General features: G+C 40.0%; 1 protein-coding gene across 1 annotated transcript in view; it reads right to left on the bottom strand.

The window, feature by feature from the left end:
* loxl4 (lysyl oxidase-like 4) overlaps positions 1-19,906 on the bottom strand; it is a 29,704-nt gene that overhangs the window by 9,153 nt on the left and 645 nt on the right. The window contains exons 2-13 of the mRNA XM_085182995.1: positions 19,044-19,377; positions 16,824-17,140; positions 16,529-16,743; positions 9,894-9,932; positions 9,491-9,704; positions 9,224-9,401; positions 4,572-4,726; positions 4,311-4,478; positions 3,791-3,953; positions 3,469-3,712; positions 2,506-2,621; positions 2,041-2,177 (exon numbers count right to left, since the gene is read on the bottom strand). Of these exons, the coding sequence (XP_085039121.1) occupies positions 2,041-2,177; positions 2,506-2,621; positions 3,469-3,712; positions 3,791-3,953; positions 4,311-4,478; positions 4,572-4,726; positions 9,224-9,401; positions 9,491-9,704; positions 9,894-9,932; positions 16,529-16,743; positions 16,824-17,140; positions 19,044-19,356 (2,259 nt within the window). The 5' untranslated portion in view covers positions 19,357-19,377. The remainder of the gene's footprint in view (positions 1-2,040; positions 2,178-2,505; positions 2,622-3,468; positions 3,713-3,790; positions 3,954-4,310; positions 4,479-4,571; positions 4,727-9,223; positions 9,402-9,490; positions 9,705-9,893; positions 9,933-16,528; positions 16,744-16,823; positions 17,141-19,043; positions 19,378-19,906) is intronic.

Below are 19,906 nucleotides of genomic sequence, written 5' to 3'. Positions count from 1 at the left end.
CCTGGGGCTCGCTTGGGCCACTTCGGAGGTGGGGTGCCCCCGGCCTCTCGGCCTGGGGCTCGGTCACTCAGGCACAGCTGGCTGCCGGCGGAGCTCACGGGCACGTCACTGCAGCCCCCCCTGGCTTCTGCTCCGTGGCTGCTGGGTGACCCCTCATCTGGGACTCTCCTCAGCTCTTTCTGGGACAGTGGCGCGGCTGCCCCTCTGTTGGTCTTCCTTGGTCTCTTGTGTTCTGGGGGCCTCTGGATGTCTGGGGTTTTGATCTCCTCCATACCTGCTTCATGCCCTGGAGGACGGGGCAGTGGCCCCCCACACCCTCTAGCAGATCATTACATGAGGGAACCTTTTAAGAAAACAAGCGCGTCCATGCTCACAGGTGTACACACGGGTGATCACACACACAAACTACACCCTTTTTGGCTCCTACCTCAATGCACACTGTGCTGTCGATCTTACGTGCTGCACAATAATGTTTAATATTTAGTATTTACTGTCATATTCCCATATATCATTGTGATGTGGTTTATTGTATTACTCTCGTTTTCTTCTGCTTGTTTTCTTTTTCTTTCTCAACAGGTGATTCAGGTGATCGATATATGTATTTTTTTTTTTTTTTTTTTTCTTCTGCTTATTCTGTTGGTTTTTGTTTTTTGCCCTTCTCCCCCGTCCCTCTTCTCAACTGTTTTTCTTCCCCTCTTTCTTTCTCCCTTTTCTTTCCCCCAGTCAAGTCTGTCCCGTATTCAGCAAGTGAAAATAAAATAAAGAATAAAAGGTGAATCAAATGGACCATTACGGCAAAGCTGGGATGGTCAATTTGGTAAAGAAAATCCGTTGGGCATCTTTCTTCGCCTTTAGACAATAATTCTGATGGCAAAAGAACCAAACGGGACAGGCAAAAAAAAGAAAAAAAAAAAAAAAAAAAAAAAAAAAAAAAAAAAAGGAAAATGGGAAATAGGTGCAGCAACGTATTAAAGTGTCCAAAATAAAGCATACAAAGTAAAAGCATAGGTTGTACAATGTTTGGTATGAGCACCTTTATTCTTCAACACAGCCTGAATTCTCTTAGGCAAGCTTTCTTATCATTTCTTTAAGTAGTCTCTGTTCTCCAGGCTTCTTGAAAGACATTCAAAGTTAATCTTTGCAGGGTAGCTGCCTTTTGTTCCATTAACTGTACAGATGATCTCACACTATTTTGATCATTTTGAGGTCTGAGATCTGTTCCATCATGTGTTTTTCTATCCAGGTATACTTTTACTGCATTGGCAGTGTGTTTGAGATCATTGCCATGCTGAAAAATGAAGCTGTTTCCAATCAGATGCTTTCCAGATGGTACTGCATGGTGGATCAAGTTTTCAGCTAATATTTTTTTAGGAATCACCTTGTTTGTGCAAAATATTATTTTATGTCTGTGGCATTTTGCTATCATTGGCATTTTACATAGATTCAACAAATGACATTGGAACATATATGTGCTTTTGAAACAGCCTGCTAGAGACAAAGTGCCTAAAGATATAATCACCTGAAAGTGAGTGGAAAAAGCACTCAAAGTCCAAAGAAAAAGACTTTCAGAAAGGCTAGAGAACTATTGCTCAAGGCCACTTTGCAAAATAAGTTTATGAAATGAAGGTTGATTAAGATTTGTGCACAGTACTCTAAATGTATGCCATACATAATGTAGCCAACAATCACTTAGCTTAGCTTTGAAAACAGAAGCTCATTAAAGGGCATATTATGCAGTATCATGTTTGTTTAATCAGAACAAAAGTATATGTGTAAAAATATCATTGTTATATGCAGATCTTTCAGCAGATTAATTCTCCACCAGTCACAAGAAAGTTGTTGAGATAACTTAGAAGGCTGCAGTTTGTGGTGACAGTAGTTGCAATTTAACCAAACAGACCTTCTTTTCTAACAGAATAAGCCTATTTCCCTTTACTTTAAAGTGTTTTCTGAAAAACAAAGTTACTTATATTTCATTTTTCTGGCAATAAAAATTTCCCACATTGGAAAAAGAAAATGTGACAAATATAAACTTCTGACCTGGAATATGTAGTCTCCTGGCCGTACATCAGTCACGTCAACCCACTGACAGTCGATATCATGGCGATATGTATCCCAGCAGCCCACAGAGATGCCTTGATCACCCATGTTATAACAGGAAAAGCGTTTCTGGAGGCCTAAAATACATATCAGCAACATTATCAATCACAACATCAAAGCTCATTTAATGCTTGGCACTCCCTGTTATTTTTAAGAGCCTTTAGCTTTCTGAATTGTGCTGGACTGCATACTGTATGAACAATGGGCTTTTTCATATGAGCTATTTCATCCATGATATAACAAGTAAATGGAGAGTGAACAAACAACAACAGCGGCGATCTAATACATTAACCACAAAGTAAAAATCTGAATAGCTGTAGCTGAAATATTGATATTAATTTTCTGTCACTAATGGGAAACATTATGGGTTTTTTGGAAGGAGGGCTGAATTGTGCTGAAAATTACCATCAGGGCAATATGTGTCCTCCAGACAGAAACTGGCCTTGTGTCCCTCTGCAACCCTCGTGCCATTCAGAGTCAGCAGGTCGTAATGCGTGAACACCTCAATGCTGTGGTAGTGCCTGTGACGACAGATGGGAAAGTCCAGGTGAGAGCGTGTATGTGTGTGTCTGCATGTCTGAGTTTGTGCATTTACACTTACTGAACACTAGCTCCCTATGGCTTATATCCTTATGACCTCACTGCTTGAACATGAGAGAGGGTGTCACCATAACACCTCTCACAGAAGCTTATTTTAGTTTTGGCTTGATTGAAATGTTTATTCATTCTAAATGAATGGCAGGCTTTGAAACGCACATCCATAGCTCTGATATGTTGTAATAAACTGAGGCGGACTTGACTGCACGTAGGCTGCACAGTCCTTTGTATTACACCTAATCTGTGGTAGCCAGACGATTGCAACCATCATTTCCATGAACACGCGCTGTAGAAGGGTTCTTGATTTGGGACATCTCACCCAGTCAGCACAGTATGCCACCCTCTTCGCTTATCCTGACAGGTTTGAAAGTGCTCTGTTCCTACTGAAAAGAAACTGAGACCTAGTGACGGACAAAGGCGCTTATGTCTATTGGCCATATTGCATGCTTCCTGCCGTGTCCACGGGAATGAGATCACACATCAGTATGTTTTTTTTCCCTGGTTGCAATTGAATGCAATTAAAATAAATATACCTTTAATTACTCAGTGTGTAAGGGGCATTACTCCACATCCATATGTGGAATAAAGAACATGCTTTTGCCTGAATATTTCTGACAGCTCGTGAAAACCCAAAACACTCAGAGTGACCATAAGGGCACCCACAACATCCTACATCAGTATTTAAAAGGTTTTTTCCACTCCGTCAACCCACACTCCTAAACAGTAAAGCAATTTTACACTTCTCTTTACCTGTTTTCAGGGATAATATACCTGTGACACTGGTGCCATGTCCAGCTCTCTTTCGATGCTTTGGGTCTGAAATCAGAACGACCCAAATTCATGATGCGGGAGGAGAACCTCAGCAGGCGTCGGTGGCCATAAGGCCAGTTCATCCTGGCAGCAGATGATGACAGACAGTTCTCTTCATTGGCACAGGTCAGAAGATGGAGAGGACGGTCTTCCAGGTAGGCTGTCTCCTGGACCAGCTGGGCATCCACAACAAGGTCAGGCGCCGCTGAAGCAGGTGTAACAGATTATCTTAAGATTCAAACTGAACGAGAAGGGAAGACTACAGGTAAAAACTGCAACTTACTGTCAGAACAGCTGACCCCAGCAGCCTTTGCTCCACCTCCACGAGGACAATGGATATGATTGTTACGACGACACTGTTGAATTGAAAGCTCTGTCCCAACGCAGTGAGTTCCGCTGAGAATCACATCGCTGACACTGGGGTCGCCAGGCCAGTACCAGGTCTCCTGTCAAAGGAAGGGTGTAGAGTTTTCTATCAATAAATAGTATCATAGTCATCATTTCCCAGTCATTGTTGAAGTTAATGAAGGGGCTGTGACTATGGATTGGTCTCTACGTGTTCATTTATTTCTCATCAATACCTTAAGACACTGCAGATTAGATTTTGATAAATCTTAGAGGAAAGATGGCTCTGACCACTTTACTCTGACATTTTCAAAATTAAACTAATTGGGTTAGAAGTGGGAGTGCTTCGTTGTCCTTTTAGAACATTTCAGATACTGATGACAATACTTTGGCAAAAGTTGGTTGCACTATAAAAAGAGACCAAAATAACCTGTTATGTTTGTCACCTGGATAGTTACCTGATGAGCACTGGCAGCAAAGCCCAGGCCCAGCTGTCTGCATACCACCATGGCCTCGGTTATGCCCCAGTTCTCACTACAGACAGAGCCCCAGCGTTTACGACCCCCAACCTCCATCAACACCTCTATACGGCCTTCTGATGGGACTCTACCACCAGCAAGCCGCACCTTGAAATCCATTGAATTAAAAGAATTAAGTGGATGATGTGCTATAAGTGAAAGCTCATAAGCTCATGAACTGTGATGGTGTAGATTTCATACCGTCTTTTCTGTGCCTGTTTTAGGAACGTTGCAGCGTACTGAGGCATCCTGGCTGTGTTTGAATGTCCATGGTTGGACTTCCTGGAAGTAGCAGTCTAGAATAGAGTGTTCCAGCCCAGTACACTGAACATTGTTCATATGGATGGGCCCTGTACCTGCATAGAAAGGAGGAGATTTATTAGATTAAAAAAATGATGCATCACAAAAGTGGGAACAAATGAAAACCCAAAAAGCATGGGCATAACTGAAGGGCAATATCCATTGTGACTGTCTGAGGCCACCCACCACAGAGGCAATGGCATTACGAGACTCTGTCATGCAAAAGAGTGCAAACACATAAAACCGAGGCTCACTATTCCTTTCATATGAAAAACCTTCCTCTATGTTAGCATCAAACCAACAATGAAAAGTTCCTATCAGTCATGACAAAATGCTTCTGCAAGCCAAGCAGCAGCACAACCAACATCTACTTTGGGCATCTGTCACACCTCATTACCACCATTCTTTTGATTTAGGAACAACAACGACTACTACATTGTGTGTAGTCCACCACCTTGGGTGAGCAAAAAAGTAAAAGCTATGTCAGCATTATAAAGGATTCAGACAAGGATTTGGTTGCTATTTAAACCCAGATAATCTTTAAACAACATAGGAAAATGCAAAAGTTCTTAGGGAAATAGCTGGTGTGATAACGATGACAGGATATCAACAAACTATGGCTTCTGTGTTTTCCTAAAACACAAAGCACAAACTGTAAACTGAGAAATGAAGTAGCATTGAAATAAACACGACCAAACCACACAAACTATGGGAAAAACAAAACCAAGAAAAAGGGCGTAAAAGAAGATAGTTGGGACCAGATTGCAGCCCAACCAAATACGTCTCTGTGTTGGTTTTGGTAGATTGTAGGCCTTCTTCCATACTGGTCACCATGCGTGGGTTCATATGGAAAAAAAAAAAGGAGATATCTAAACCACTTCGACCTCTATCTGCATGGCAAATGCCACAAACTAGAGCCAAAATCCCACTGTTTAACATATGAAGACAAACACAGGGGGCCAATTTAAAGCAAAACGAACACTGACAAGATCTATTTAAGCCTTAGTTTGGGAAATCCACAAAAGCTTAAAATAAATTCCAGGAAAGCCACATGCACTCTGCATCCACACAAATACACACAACCACTGAGAGTGTTACTAAACTCATTGTGTTTCCACTGTGTAGACTATAGTACACAAACATTATACACTGGGTGTACGGCACCAAGTGTAAGAGGGGAAATAAAAATGGTTAAGGATCATCAATTATAATCAGACTAAAGAGCTCTAATCATCTAAATTTAAGATAAAGTTGTGCAACAACAGGCACCATCATCACCTTCATCATTAGAGCCAACAAGTAACAAAAATACTGCATCCTCAAAAGACACATTTGTGTGCCAGCACACACACATACACAAACTTAAACACACACAACTGTAAATTCATTATTGATTGTATGTATTAATTATTAACAACACAGTCACATGACTGATCAAGCTCTAACAACAAATCAGAATTACTACTTTTCTACACCAGAATCAGCTGAGCTGTCACAGTTTTTACAGCAGCAGTGCTTAGGTTAAATGAGACCAAGTCCTAATCTCCCCTATTGCATCAAAATGGCTGGATATGTACGTACTTCACGGGTAAAATTACACAGTAAAAATAACAATGTTGGTTAAGAAAGGAAATAGAAACATTGTCCCTGTAATTTAACTCACTGATGATGATGATGATGATGATAAATGTAATGATGATGGGAGTTAAAGAGTTTGCGGGTGGAGTCTGAAGAGAACCTTTCTTCTCTTATATTCTGCTGAATAATTAAAACATGAACACAAGCATAAAATATCTAGGTTGTAGAGTGGATACATCTATGAGAGCAATAATGAGACATAATATAAATGTGGTATCTTAAATTTAGTCTATACAAGAAAGAGCAAGGTTGATATGTAATTATGACTGGGATATGCCAAAGATCATTTGAAGAGATTAGAAAATTGACTTTTGAGGATGGAAAGAGCATAATATCAGTTACATTCTTGTTGAGAATAGCGCAAATAGTTGGTTAGTGGTTACAAGGGAAACCCTGTTCTTGTCCTCTCTGAAATTAAACTCAATTTTAGGAACAGTTAAATGTGTGTAATGTTTTTCTTTCCATGGAATGTCTCTCTCTCTCTCCCTGCCAAAAGACTTTTTTCCCCTGTAAAATGCAACTGTCATTTAAATTTCTGCACAGATTTGCTTGCTTATTTGAAATTAAATGGCACAAGCAAACTTGCACCGAGATCGGCATGTATTATTTTTTATATTTATGTTGATATCTGGATTTCAAGGTTAGTTAGAAGATGGCATTTCACTAATCCAGCTGGGATATTCTATGTCTGTATACTATAAAGGCCATTTAATACGTGCAAGCAAGCGTTTCAACAAATCTGATAAGGGAGGCCACATTCAGAGGCAGAACATCTGACTGGTGCACTGCACTCTGTAATCAACCAGTCAACTCGACCACAGCCTTTATCACATTATCACATTTGATCATCATAAATAAAGTCATGCTCTTCTGTGGGGTCCTGCTGGCAAAAAGATACGACAGAAATGATGAGGAATTTTTTTGTGTGTGCGTTAAAGATGTATAGGTATAGGCAAGTTGGAAAATGTAAACACTTTTTACACAAATTTACATTGATGTGCTGCTCCTGTGAGAGTTTATTCCATCTACGAGTCTAATTAGGCCTTTTCAAATGACATTTAGCCCAGTATGCATATGTCCTCTGAGCACCAGGGAAATCAGGTAGTAAAAATGACAAGCTGAATCTGAGAGAGCTTTGAATATTGAGTACTTTAGGACTGGCAGCATGACGCTTTCCAAATTCACTCTTAGCAGATCATATCACTGCTATTGTTCTAAAACCGCCAAGTGAGCTAAACAAGGCACAGCCAGCTGGTCTGATGCATATAAAAGAAGTATGGTTTGTCTGTAGCAGCCTGGTACATATTGGATATACTTTATTTGAGGTTAATATAGTGGACAGCGGAGTGTAATTGTACTATACTATCGTGTATCACTTCTGCTATTTTCAAATGACTTCAGAGTTTAAAGAAATCAGTGACATTATATTATCAGTGCTCTAACGTTATCCACATAAAGCAGTATTCTTTGATTGTAACTAACTTAAGTGAGGTGGTTAACTGACATTTTGTATTTGCATTTTTTTAAATTTTTTAAAAGTCTAGAGGCAAAGTAGTTATAATACTTTGCTGATGAAATGCCAGTGCAATGCACTGTGCGGCCTCTAGAATAAAATGTCCACCTATTTACGTCTCTAGAAGAGCAAATCTGAAGGTCAAGATAATATCTCATCGTAAAGCTTTCTGCTCTGGTCAATGCATAGCCACAAAAAAACAGGGTTGCAAGTGTATGAGTGAATCACCAATTATAGAAACCAACTCACAGAAGTAAAATATAACAAATGTAAGAAGAATACATCTAACAATTCTGAGGCATATTTATTTTTTAAACCTAATTAAAGGTTTTCAGCTACTGTGTTTTTCTGTCAGTTATGATTGCAATAGTTTCTCTCTACCTGTGTGTTTGTGTATGCGTGCAATAGAAGAACCAGGTGAAGTGAATCCCAGTAAAAAACATTGTAACATTGTGGTTAAATAAACGAAACTCCACCGAGATAGAAAACTGACAAATTATACACCTCTGTGTATTCTAGACATATGACTTTGAAGCCTGGCCAAATAACTGATTAAAACCAGAAAACAATGTGTATGCAAATTAATGCAACTGAATCTGACGAAAGCCAAAAAATGCTGATTTTAGTTCTTTAAGGTAACACAAATGCCAGTTCAAGAGGTAATCGGGTAAAAGGGACACATAAAACACATAAAAATATGCTTTTTGTGATCAACTGAACAGCTAGACCAGTAGAACATCATCCCACATTTAATCTCCATCAGCAAGATTAGAGACTACTCCCTACCATGTGGCATGGGGAAGCTGTTCTCACATCTCGTAAGGGTGGGGTCACCACTGGTGCAGCTGGGTACTGACTGCGTCTGTGTGTGTCATCAAAGCTGGACATTTGAAATTAAAGCAAAAAGACCACAGCTCTCAGTAAGTGAATGAAAAGCTTGCTTGAATCTAGCAAGATTATGTCTCTGGCTTTAGTATCAAATGCCAATATAAACTACTATGGCTTATAGTATTTCATTTTGTGAGTGAGTGTTTGTCTACACACACATGCATATGCTGTTTGGGCAGCTGGAAGTCCTGGCACAAGACTCACATAATCACAGCTGGAGATACTGCAATCAACACATTTGCAGCTTCACAAGGCAACATACACAGACAGACAGACAAACACACATGCCCACACATTATCTGATCAGTCAGAGCAGACGGGTGCGGCGTCTATGGTAAACAAAAGATAAGCAAAAGGCTGAAAAGTCTCCCTGTCTTCTCTGGAATACCATGACGCATGATAAACACATTCAAGCATCCAAATTATACAGGCAGAATGACTTCATTAAATATGGAGTTTTCCAGAATGTTTAATAAAAGTCTGTGCTTTGGGCAACAGCAATTTTTAGTCTTACCTTGACCCATAAAGGCTCCATGCAGCGCATCTTTGGCAGTACCAAAGCCCAGTTCCCTGCACACAACACTGGCTGCTGTTCTGTCCCACAAGTGATCTACGATAGTCCCCCATTTTCCATCACGGAGCACCTCCACACGCCCCTCTCCCAGTCTGGGGCCCACCTTGAGACGAACAGGCTGTATACGGCAAAAAAGGGAGAATAAAAATCAGTTTACTAAGAAAACTACATGATTGTGCAAATGTAGATACAAATTCTTAACCTTACCACAACTGGATAGGGCGCTTGAGGTCTTCCTGAAGAGATGCGAGCAAACTGAGGTCCTGGTACACACTTAACCACTGCATGTCTCCCATTTTTACAAGGGGTAGGACTACGGGGGATTGACAGCTGAGCATGGCACTCTGAGAGACTGTTCTCAGTGCCTATACAATGAACTTTCTCTACCCAAAATCCTTTCTTTTTTGCCATGAGACTCAGTCTGCAAAGAACAGAAAGTAAATTGTAGGTAACATATTCTTAAAGATACTAACAATTTGGTTTTAATTTGTTAGCGTTTCTTAATGATATTAAGTAGTAGTAATTCCTGTATAATTAATACAGGAATGTTGTTATAAAATTGCACATTTGTAGATAAGAAACAAAGGGTGAAAAGGGTCATTTTTATTACCTTGTTGAAGGATCTTCAACCTTGGTATCCCATATTTTCCTGTAAAAGAACAGAACAGAAACAGACATGATCAGGACTGTCTGTTTTCTGAGGTTGCAAACACAAACACTCACACACACCTGGACCAATTTGAATATCATCTGCTGGTTTTTGTTTCTATCTAATCCAATCACATAAAAGTGTTTTCAGCACAGAGAGCAGTAGCAAACACTTAAAACACCAACTTCCTTTTTACTAGAAAAGTAGCCTTACTGGGTTACTTGAAATGAACCATGCAGCTGCATATATAACTTCTGCACATAAATCAGGAACAAATTTAGCATGTGGCTTTGTGGTGAGTGTAAAGTTAGATATATTGATAGTAATGACTAGTACAGTTTAGTACAATCCTTGTCCTTTTTCAGGAACCTCACTTTCCATCTCTCTGTATATATTCAGTATGATGTATTTCTTTCCTGAATGTGGGCTGTTTGCTATTTACCAAGTGTACTCTGTTTATGTTTAGAGCCTGTGTAATAGTATGTTCTGTACCCACCAACATAAATATGTGTTCAACAAAAATGTTCAGGGTAATTTTTATCTAAATTACACACTTTTACATTAAATAAACTAACCCAGACTTTCTGACTTTCGGAATAAGCAATGCTGCTTCGCTGAGATTTACGCAATGACGCCAAGATGTGAGCTATAAAGAGATTAAAGAAATAACAAAAAAAACAAAACAAAAATTAGATATTCTGATCTATGCTGTTAATCTTCAAAACCACACTAGGGGGAGGGAAAGCATGCCATCCAGTGTCTGTGAAGAAGAACATTTCTTAAAAAACAGGCTTTGACCAAGCACAATATACAAATAAAACCTCTGGCACTACCCGACGCTGAATGTCCAAGAACTGTAAGATCGAAACAGAGATTTATGTTTCAACTAGGCTGGCTGAATTGAGAGAGCGGTGGAAAGGAAAGCCGTCTGTTCTCTTGGCAGACACACAGTGCACACATGCCAAACAGATCATACCAGGACATCCTCCAACCACTGCAAACTGCATCCACCATTACCAACATTCACATCAATTACACCAAAACACTCAAGGATATACATGGCACAATCACAGTGACATTTTTATTTTATAAGTCTGGACAAGTGGCTTAAGTTATTATTAAAGTAAGATTAATATTCTTCAGTCGGGAAAAAAAGACCTATTTGTTGGGCTCCAGCATGTACTGGCTTTCATCAAACCACCCTGTACAGTGGCAATACACACAAACAGTATCAATATCAATATATATTTGGGGGGGGGGGGGGGGGGGGGGGGGTTATAGTCACACACTGAAGAAACTGAAAAACACTCCAGTTCTGATTTGAGTGGTGCTCCCATTTACAGAAACAAACACATCGAAGATCTAGGGATATCTGTATGAAAGTTAAGGCAGGTCAATATTTTTATTTCGGACATGAAACTCAGGGCATTCCTGTGACATGATGTTATGCTGATGTTTGAGTAAAGTCATGGGCTGCTGATTTTACACTTTCCAGAATCGCATAATAACTTGTTTCCTAAAGCTATAAGTAGTAAGTAGACAATGAGACCTAAAAATATAAACAATCCTTCAAAAAGTATTTCAGTATTAATAACATGTTTTTATTTCAGGAATCATTCAACATGCGTTTTGAAATTCACAGATATATCTCAAATCTTAAACTAGTCCTTTTCTATGGCCCATTTGAAGCATAAATGCAAAAACAAACATCTGTAAAAGATCAGTTGCATAAATAGCACTGCCCTGATACATAACTACATGAAAAATATATCAAACAAAACCCCATGAAGGCATTGTTTTAACTAATGTGCATAGCTTAAAATAAAGCCCTATATATTGTCATGCATCTTACTGTAACTGGGAACTGGCTCATTGCATTAAAATTTAACACTTAAACTTTACAGTCTCTTGAATTACACTTGTAAAACATTTTAAATGTGTCTACCATGTGGCTTTATAGTACCATAAGATAGACAGCGAGGAGCAGACTCATTTTCACATGAGGCAAACATGTCTGTGACTTGTTTGTGACCTCACCACAGACAAATCAGCTAACCATTTACCCTCTTCAGAAGCCAACAGGACTACTACTTAGACTATAAATGATACCTTTGGGTATTTTATTTAACGGAATTACAGCACTGTTTGCCATGCTAAAATCAAGCACAATGAAAGCCATGAATACATTAAATATATAAAAAGAAATAATGCAATGTAACTAAAATATGAGGGGATAGGAGCTGTATGAAAGTATATCTGAGCTATCTGAATAGACAACCCCAGTATTCACTTGTTTTTCACCTCAACAGCATTCATCAGCCAAATAGTGTGTCCAGCACATGTTGTGGAAAAGAACAGAAGCTAATGATAGGGAGTCTACACCTGCTTGTTAAAAAAGACATGCATTACATCACTGTTTGGGTTTTATCAGCTTTACACTGCTCAGCAGTGATATTAGGTCATTTCTACATCTTCTGATGCTACGTTACAACAGAATTATATATAAATGACATTTTGTTTTACCTCAGATAAATTTTAAAAACCAGTATTGGCAAAAAAATAATAATAATAATAATAATCAGACTTGCTTACATCCATTTTTTCAGCAAAGATCTACCTTAAAGTAGACACCAAAGAAAAGTGAAAAAAAGATTTCAAGTAGAATTACACAGAATAGAGATGGATGCAATTATTATAATTAAAAAATAAATAATATAAAGAGAATTATATAAACCAATATGAGAAATTAAAGAACATTTTTAACCTACTTTGAGTGGCTATGGTAGAAAATCTTGCTTGTGAAACAGTTGCTAGGCCCAAGTGAAGTGATAAAAATGCCTATGATTCAAGTCCTTTTTAAAAACCACCTTTCACAGTCTGTTCCAAGCCACAAAATAGCCACTGGCATGCACACAGAAATAAAAAGATGGGAAAATAAATTAGAGGGAAGAGCACTGAAGAAGATCATACAGACATCAGATAGGAAAACCAAATTTGGTCAAAGAAAATGTCACCCAAAAGCCTGAAAATGATACGTTCGTCATAAGAAAATTTTAACTGAAACATAATTAAACATAAAGTCCCCAGTTAAGTCCCCAAATCACTACGGTGACAGAGGAAGACAGACAGCTGCTGACACAGCAGGCAGCGCTGCAAACTGCAGCTGTAATTGGCTATATTTCACACGAGCAAGCGAAAATCTGGCTCGTCTGACTGCTGCTCTCTGTCTTTCTCTCCATCCGCTCTTCTCTTGTTACTCTCTGCCTCCATCCTCGCCATCTCCGTCTAACTCTCTCTCACACACAGCTATAATTGGGGGTGTTTTTCACCCTCAGCAGAATCCCTGGAGAGCTTTGGTCCTGACCAACTTGTAATTATAGCATCTTCAGAATTTCATCCAAGTGACACAGGAAGAGTCATGGCAGGGTCTGGAATTTCTAAGAATGGACAGAAAAACTTGGCAAGAAAGCTTGGCTTTGTTCAAACCATGCAGTACAAGCCTATGCTTTTTTTTTGGAAAGTGAAAGATGTTACATGAACGCTTAACAACCAAATTACCAAATTGTTTTTCTATGACTCTTCTGGCTATCGTGATTGTAATTAGAGTACAAAGTGGCAATTTAAGTCAAGTCAAAAGTGCAACCTTACATTTACCCCTAATCCCAGTCTGAAACAGAATGAACATTTTTGCTGTATTCTTCTGGTTGTTATTTTGTAACCTCACATTTAACACATTCAGATTTTAGAAACCAAGTCTGTTAAACAACTTGCTTATGTGACTTGGAACAAAGGCATTCCAGCAAATGTATCTGAAACAGCCTGAAGTCAAAAACACATGTTAAAGAGGGAACAAACATGCTTCTGTGGAGACAGAAAACAGGTACAGATTTGGAAACAAACACATCATCATGGTTGAGAATAATATAGTGCCTGAGGCTTTAGCAAAACCCCTGGTCATACCCAAGAAAGACAAACCCAGATGTATCACAGCCACTTCCATGACAGAGCCTTATAATTTATACATGCAATAAAAGAATTCAAGATATTGGCTTACAGTACTTTTTGCTGAACATTAAGATAAACAGTATTGTGCACTTTGTTGTGGCTTTGGTCAGATGCAAAAAGAGCAGGACAAGTCCTGTTATTTAAGTTAAGTTCCTTTTACTTGACCTTAGAGGATTTAAAAACAACATTAAAAAAGACAGTGAGCATATTCCCCTGAAGATGTCAATAAAAGCCCTTCAAGCTATAACAGCCCTGTCCTCCACTGGCTTATCAATCTTCCTGGTAAGCAGCCAAATCACCTCTATTCGAACTATACAAATCTATCCATCTAATTCCCCTAAACAAGAACCTGTACTACTCATTTTCACAGTGTTTTGTACCTGTACTGTGAATCTATACTGCATAAGAAAATCAAGTAGATGCATGAAAAGCACCACACCTGCAATGCGGTGAAGCTGTGCTCTAATAAATGATCCTGTACAGACCGTGTACAGAGTCGGGCTCAGCTGTTAAACAACAGCTTATTCGGAGGGACTTTTATTACTGAAGATATGATGCCATATGATCGCCTCCTCCAACAGTAGAATCAGGTTATAGCTTCACTGTGTTCCCAATAACACACAAGTTCAACAGAGATGGCATAATTCAAGGGCAATGCAGAAATACTTTCAGAGTGGCTGCACTCCAATAGTTTGTCAAGTCAATAAAAACTCAGAAAAGTCTATAAAACAAATCAACTTCCCTTTAACAGTTACAGCATTTCAGAAGCATGAGGATTGTAGTACCTACAGCAGATTTTGCGGTCTGTCACCAGTTGAGTCAGAGTAACTTGAGCCAGTAGAGGGACGGAACAGCTAAACTGGGAATCATCTATAGATGGCAGGTTTCCACAAGCAAGATCCACCTGGATCCATCTTCCACAATAATCCTCTGCTAATGTGTGGTCCTCCCGTGGTTTACAATGTAAAGAGTCCCAAAAACCACTGCTGAGGGTTTGGGGTTTTTTTTCCAACAAAGAGGATGCGGGCCAAAGGGGCAAAAGATGCATGCTCACTGGGACAATTGCCGTAAGCACATGCTTATACTGAACCTTAACCATATTTTAAGGATGGTTTTTAAGTTAAATTCCTTCATGTTAAAAGTCAATGAGATGAGGTCAACACCATTCATTATTCATGCCTGTGCACCCGTCTTGTACTTTGTTACCTGGCTTAAAAACTGTATCTGCCAAACTAACATAAAACTGCAACAACTATCTTCATTTGTCTGTGTTTTTTTTTTCTTTCATTGACTGAACAATCAAACTGAGTAAAATGAAAAGCTTAAGCACTGTCATGACATAAAAAGTAGCAAAGAACACATTGAGAAGTTGTTCTTTTCTGTTTCTCAGTAATAAAGAAACACAATCCCCAGCCCGCATCCATTTTCTCAACAACAACTCCATTTCCCAGCTGCCATAGAGCGAAGTACACACAGGAGAGAGTTCCAGTGTATCGCAGAGCTAACAAACACACAGGCCAGACAACCATTCACATTCACACCTATGGCTTTTGGACTGCCAGAGTAACCGAAGTCTATGCAGGCACAACATGCAAACTCCAGACAGGGAGGCCCCAGCTGGCCAGTGGATTCATTCCTATCCCTACTTGCTGTGAGACAACAGCACTGTGTTTTTTACTTATCCTTTTAGAAGTTATTTTCAGAGCTCTGTGATATTTTCCTAGTTTTAGTGTGAGCTGTATTTATAAAGTGTTCTTGTACCATTACTTGAATGAAATTAAACACAAATGAATGCAGAGGTTTCCATGCTTCTAAAGTAATGCACTAAAAGAGGCATTGTTTTTTGTAGATGTACCAAACTTTCAGTGGTGGAAAACATAAAAAAAGGTAATTGGCACACTGCCAGCAAGTCACACATGCTTTTTCTGTGGTGGCATGTAAAAGTAAAGAAAAGCATGGCTTGCTTAAGCCCACAGAGATTCTCCTGCCAGAAAGACAAGTCACTCTACACATACCATCATCCTGCTCTCCAAAAGCGACCTCTGTCTCACACATAGTATCGATGGGACAGTTAAGAGCACAATCAGCAGTGATATTGCACCTCTGCATTGGAATCTAAAAGTTAAAGTAGAGCTGTTTGTCTGTGAGCTGCAGGCTGAAGATGGTATCAGAAGGAGAAAGGGAGTGAGAGGCAATGAGGTGTGCAGAGGTGATTTGCCTAGAGAGAGGAGTAGAGAAAGGGCAGTAGAGAGGAGTAAGGGATCCCCTTTATCATCATCCTGAGGCTGAGGAAAGAAGAGGTGGGGGTGGGGGGTTGAGGGACATGGGAAAGCGGTGGCTGGGGGAGGAAGATAAGCCCAAAGCAAGACCTCTAACTGCAGTGCTGCTGCTGCTTTGTTTTTTTTGTTTGTTTTTTTTTAATCCATTCTTCACAATGTGTTTGTAGTCATTTAACAGTCAGATGAATGGCATAGCATGTTGCCCTTCTGAACTACAGTCAACAGCCCAGTGTTTTGCAATCTAATGACCTGGCCTCATAAAAGTGGATTGTATTGCTGTCAGTGCAGCTAGTGAGAAAGATTCATACGTACTTATATGTTCTCACATTGTGCTGAGTAGCCTCTGGAAAGCCAAGCATCCCACACACAACCCGGCTGCTATTGAGACTCCAGCCCTTGTCGCAAACTTGTCTCCATCTCCCAGCATGCTTCACTTCCACCACACCCTCTGTCATAAGGCTCTTCTTCTTTGTAGACATGAGGATGGGGCGAAGACGGACCTCCTCAATTTGCACCTTACTTTGCCTCTTAAGGAATACAAATGTCACTACTGTCACATATTTTTCTACAAATAATGCAGTAATTAGCCAAACATTAACTGTTGTACCTGATAGTGGTGGTGATGATGATGGGGTCTTTGGAACCTGGGAACCTCATATGGATGTCCATTTCCATAATATCCATACCCTGGTTGCCCGCGGGTGTCCACAAGCCCCTGCCATTGAGGTGCAGTATTACCATTAGGCCTTGGAGCAGTGGTGTGGGCTCTGCTGGCTGGCTGACTCACCGCCCTACGTTCAGGGGTGCACACAACCCCCAAATCTTCAGAGTGTTTGCAGTCATTCACTCCCCAACCGTTGTGTTTGCAGTCCTTCAAGGACTTCTCTGAGCCGTCACAGCGTACATTATCCATCCATATTGGGCCTTGAAAAAGAATAAACGATGCAAAACTTGATTCGCTCTGATTTTCATTGATTAAGTAACAGACTGGCCGATGCATCTAAACATCAGCCAGAATCACTTCTTAAATACCTAACCCTTGATTTTTAGTGCTACACTGATTTAGGGTTGTACCTTAGTGGCGTGTTTAGCAGTAGATACATAGTATTTTACAAGGAAGACTGCTGTAGATCCTGCTCCCCGAATCCACTCAACTCTTTAATTTGGATTTAAAAGCAGCAGTAAAGAATGTCCATAAACCATGGCAAGTGTTGCACAACTCTGGCAAGCAAATGCTGTCATTATTCTAAAACAAATGCCCTTTTTCGGCCCATATATTTGCTCTGCTGGCCTGCCAGGCAACCTTAACGAGATGTAGATTCCAATCCCACAACGAGTTATCTTTGTCACTTTATGATGTTAGTTATTTTGAATGTCTTAATTGGCTGCCTTTTCATGAAGCCATACAGTTGTGAGCCAAGCACACTGTACTGTGGAAGTTTTGGAGTAGACAGGTTAGTGGCTGGCTGCCACTCCAATAAATCTTAATTGTTAAGCTATACCCACCAGTTACTTTGTACACCTTTGCTCTCCATTCTATTCTTCCTTGCTAGCACCAGGTTGGACTGACTTTTTCCCTAAAAACAGTCTTAATTCTTAGTGGCATAGTTTCTACAAAGTGCTGGAAATATTTTCCAAAGATTTTGGTCCATATTGACATGATAGCATCATACAGCTGCTGCAGATTTGTCGGCTGTGCATCCTTTGTCAGAATCTCTTGTTCAACCACATACCAGTGGTACTCTGTTGGATTGGGATCTGGTGAGGTGTGGAGGGCATTCGAGTACACTGAACTCACTGTCCCATTCAAGAAAGAGCTTTGAAATATAGCAGATTATCATGCTGAGTACAGGCATCAGGAGATAGACACACTGTGGTTATAAAGGGATAGACTTGGTTGGCAACCATATTCAAGTAGGCTGTGCCTTTTCAGTGATATTCAATTGGTACAAAGTATTCCAGGTAAATATGTCCATTGCACCACCATCAGCATAAATTGTTGATACAAGACAGGGCGGAGCCTTACTTTAATGTTCTCTATTTCAGTTTTACAACCACCAATATGTGAACTTCGCAGCAGAAATGGAGACTTGTCAAACTAGTACACACGTCTTCAATCTTAGTTTTCCAATTTTGGTGAGCGTGTGCAAAATGTAGCCTCGGTCTCCTTTTCTTAGCTGACAGGAGAGGCACCTGGTGTGGCCTTCTGCTACATTAGCCCATCTGCTTCATAATTTGGCATGTTGAGCATTGAGAGATGCTCTTCTGCATACCTCAGTTGTACAGGTATAAATAATCTGGTTATTGTCTTCTAACCTCTGGTGTCAGCAAGACATTTTTATCCAGAGAACTATTGTTCATTGAACATTTTACATTTTTGGACCATTATCTGTAAAACCCAAAGATGGTAATATGGATAAATTCCAGTAGATTAGCAGTGAAATACTCAGACCAGTTATCATGCCACGTTCAAAACTACTTAAATCACATTTCTTCCCGAATCTTCCTGACTATGTCTACATGTCTAAAAGCACCATGTTCCTGCCATGTGGTTGGTTCATTTTGTATTTGCCCTAATAAAAAGTTGAAAATAATATTACATTGTTGAAACAATTAATGAAGTATGACAGTAAGTTTGCTGGCATAGACACTAAATTGTCTGTGTAATACTAACTGTCAAAATTTCAAACCCAGTCAGAGCCCCCCCCCCCCCCCCCCCCCAACATATAATTTGGATTTTCCTGACAAGACTAAACTGAGAGTAAAAAAAAAAATTCTGACTGCCAAAGAAGACTCCACGGTAACTTCATACAGGGAGTGCTCTCACCCGTTCCTTCTCCATACTGTGCGCTGTGAGCCCACGTTAAGCCACCTTCGAACCCAAGCTCACGGCACACGACGTTGGCGAGCTTGATATCCACCTCATCGTCGCAGACGGTCCCCCAAGTGCTGTTGTGCAACACCTCCACGCGCCCTTCGTGCGCTTGTCGCGCGAAGGTGCCTGCCAAGCGGACCTTGAGAGCTGGTGCGCGAGACACTCTGCGCTGAGACGCTGTAGTCCTCCGAGGTTCGGCGCGAGCGGGACAGGAAAGGGACAGGAGCACAAGGAGGAAGAGGCTGAACGATAGACTGCAGGCCATTACTGACTCAGAAGATGAGGTCTGTAGATAAAAATTGAAAAACGTTATTTATTTTGTTCAACTTTTCATAAATTGCCATTCGAACTATGCCGTGAAACAATTTAACTGGATTGCCAGCAAGTATAAAGTCAAGGGCCAGTCCTTATCAACTGTCTGAAGTTCATCTTAAAATTAGTAAAATACCAATATTTAAGCCTCTTCAACAAAAAAAATACTAGGGTATTACTGCCTTTAGGGTACTGAGTAATTTTCTTAAACATAAGTCACAGCCAACCAGACGATAGCACGAGAGGCCTGGATATTAAACAGACCAACGGTGACATCCTCTGGACAAAATCTTTCAGGTAGTTTACTCTACCAGTGTGTCTACTAGGTAGTTTATGCTACTAGTGTGTTCCTCTCTGATATTACATCAAGAAATTAATTAGGCTCAGACACAGTTAACATTGCAGTGGTAACTTATCTGCTGACAATCAGAGATAGAACCGGACTTGTTTTGGCGTTCCACATTTTGATTTTAGTCGTCGCATAAATCTTATAGTGGTGCAAT

This window comes from Neolamprologus multifasciatus, chromosome 13 (genome assembly GCF_963576455.1).
Source record: "Neolamprologus multifasciatus chromosome 13, fNeoMul1.2, whole genome shotgun sequence".
Taxonomy (NCBI): Eukaryota; Metazoa; Chordata; class Actinopteri; order Cichliformes; family Cichlidae; genus Neolamprologus; species Neolamprologus multifasciatus.
The sequence above is the reverse complement of the archived record's forward strand: the minus strand, read 5'-3'. Positions and strand labels throughout refer to the sequence as shown.